General features: G+C 36.4%; 1 protein-coding gene across 1 annotated transcript; it reads right to left on the bottom strand.

Moving 5' to 3' along the window:
• LOC118044087 (uncharacterized) lies at positions 1-1,452 on the bottom strand. Its single transcript, XM_035052247.2, has 4 exons — positions 1,297-1,452; positions 1,000-1,211; positions 546-726; positions 1-435 (listed from the first exon to the last, which is right to left on the bottom strand). The coding sequence occupies exons 1-4, from the start codon at positions 1,328-1,330 to the stop codon at positions 275-277; spliced, it is 588 nt and encodes a 195-aa protein (XP_034908138.1). The 5' UTR covers positions 1,331-1,452; the 3' UTR covers positions 1-274.
• Between the last annotated feature and the right edge of the window lie 201 nt (positions 1,453-1,653).

Here is a 1,653-nt window from a genome sequence, read left to right as displayed (position 1 = left end):
TGGGGAAGAACTTAGCTGTTGGGGTTTAAGTTACTATCCACTTTAGTTGAATAAACTGTCCCCGAATACAAAACAACAACAACAACAAAGCAAGCAAATGAAGAAACAAACACTCATCCAATCAGACTATTAGAGGCAAAAGACAGCAGGCAAGAAATCATTTTCTGCAAACCTTCTACATATTCACAACAAACTACACCTGACTGATTAACCAAAGAGACTTTCCAGTGTGACAGATAAGACTTTGCGCCCTACAAGGTCTTCTATTGAAAAATCAGTGCGTATATGGCATAGGGTTACTTGTATCATACCAACGAGACCTAGAACGGCTAATGGCATTGACTGCGGACCCAAAAAGTCTTCGATCACTATCATTACTGTTGCCATTGGAATTTGAACCATATCCATTAGAAAGGTTTGTAACACCAGGAGGAGCTAGCAGTGAAGAAAGATAAAAACTTGCTCAGCAAATAACGAAAGAAACAAAAACAACAAACTTTCACATAAGACAATAGGAGACAGAAAAATAAAGTAAGCCACATTACCTAGAGAATCATTTGCAGGGTAAGCTGAAACCCTGCTAGGAGCCGACAACCTCATGGAATGATTAGGGATTTCTAAATTATTAATCGGTACAGGGTGAGATGGCCTTTGTCTGTTAGAGGAATTGGGAACAGGCACAACCCCATTGAAATTATTTTGCGCAAGTTTATCCTGTCCAGATATCTGTTCAATAAAATCACCATATATCAATAACCAAACCCCAAAATAACATAAGCAGGCAGGCCAAGGCTCCAGCCTCCATGAGGTTGTTAAATAAATAGTATAACTTTCAATATTTTCAAACCCAACATCTTTTCTTCAAAAAATCTCAACAATTACAATCACATGGAGAGGTGAATAATAGTTAAACACACAGAAATCGTGATCAGCAAGACAAGATTTTGGTCTACAGCTTGAGGAAGACAAGGAAGAAGGAAAAGGAAGAAAAGTACACACCGCGAATTTCAAGGTGCGATTGTAGAGAGTGACAAGGCCGGAGAATAGCTTGACAGCATAATCGGCAATTTCTTCAGTTTCATATTCGGCAAAAGCATAGCCTTTGGGCTTATCAGTTTCTCTATCTCGAGGAATGTGTAAATCCACGACACGGCCTGCTTGAATTAGAATGTCATACAAAACCCTGTCGCTAACTCTCTCGTCTAAATTACCTGTACAAATAGTAATTAAGGGTCTAATTAAGACATAATCCAATGGTTTATCACATGATTGAAGCAACAATCGTAGAGAACTCACCGATGTAAATGCTGCAGCTCGAGGGACCAGACATGGCGCTCTCTTCTCCTTTTTGTGGTTTTGGATCTGAGCAAGATATCTTTTCAAGTTTGGCTTTCCCTGGAGTGGCTATTGCCGCATTATTTTAATTATCTTTTTTGTAATACGAAGACAACATTGTCCTTCAATCTTTTATTTTATTTATCTTACTTAACCCTTAAATTGCCTTCAGATTTTACCAATAAATTAACCATAGTCTCCAATAGTATTTATTTATTTAGTATTACAGTTTAACTGTCTTTTTAAAAAAAAAATTAATTTTTTTTATTTTAGATTAATATTTTAGATATTTTTAAATTATTTTAACATACTGATATT

Source organism: Populus alba, chromosome 19 (genome assembly GCF_005239225.2).
Source record: "Populus alba chromosome 19, ASM523922v2, whole genome shotgun sequence".
In the NCBI taxonomy this organism is placed as follows: Eukaryota; Viridiplantae; Streptophyta; class Magnoliopsida; order Malpighiales; family Salicaceae; genus Populus; species Populus alba.
The sequence above is the reverse complement of the archived record's forward strand: the minus strand, read 5'-3'. Positions and strand labels throughout refer to the sequence as shown.

Coding starts and splice junctions, on each gene's coding strand:
- LOC118044087 (XM_035052247.2), bottom strand. CDS start 1,330: ATGTCTGGTCCCTCGAGCTGCAGCATTTACATCG. Junction 1,212..1,296: donor GAGCTGCAGCATTTACATCG/GTGAGTTCTCTA, acceptor CTATTTGTACAG/GTAATTTAGACGAGAGAGTT. Junction 436..545: donor CCCTGCAAATGATTCTCTAG/GTAATGTGGCTT, acceptor CTTCACTGCTAG/CTCCTCCTGGTGTTACAAAC.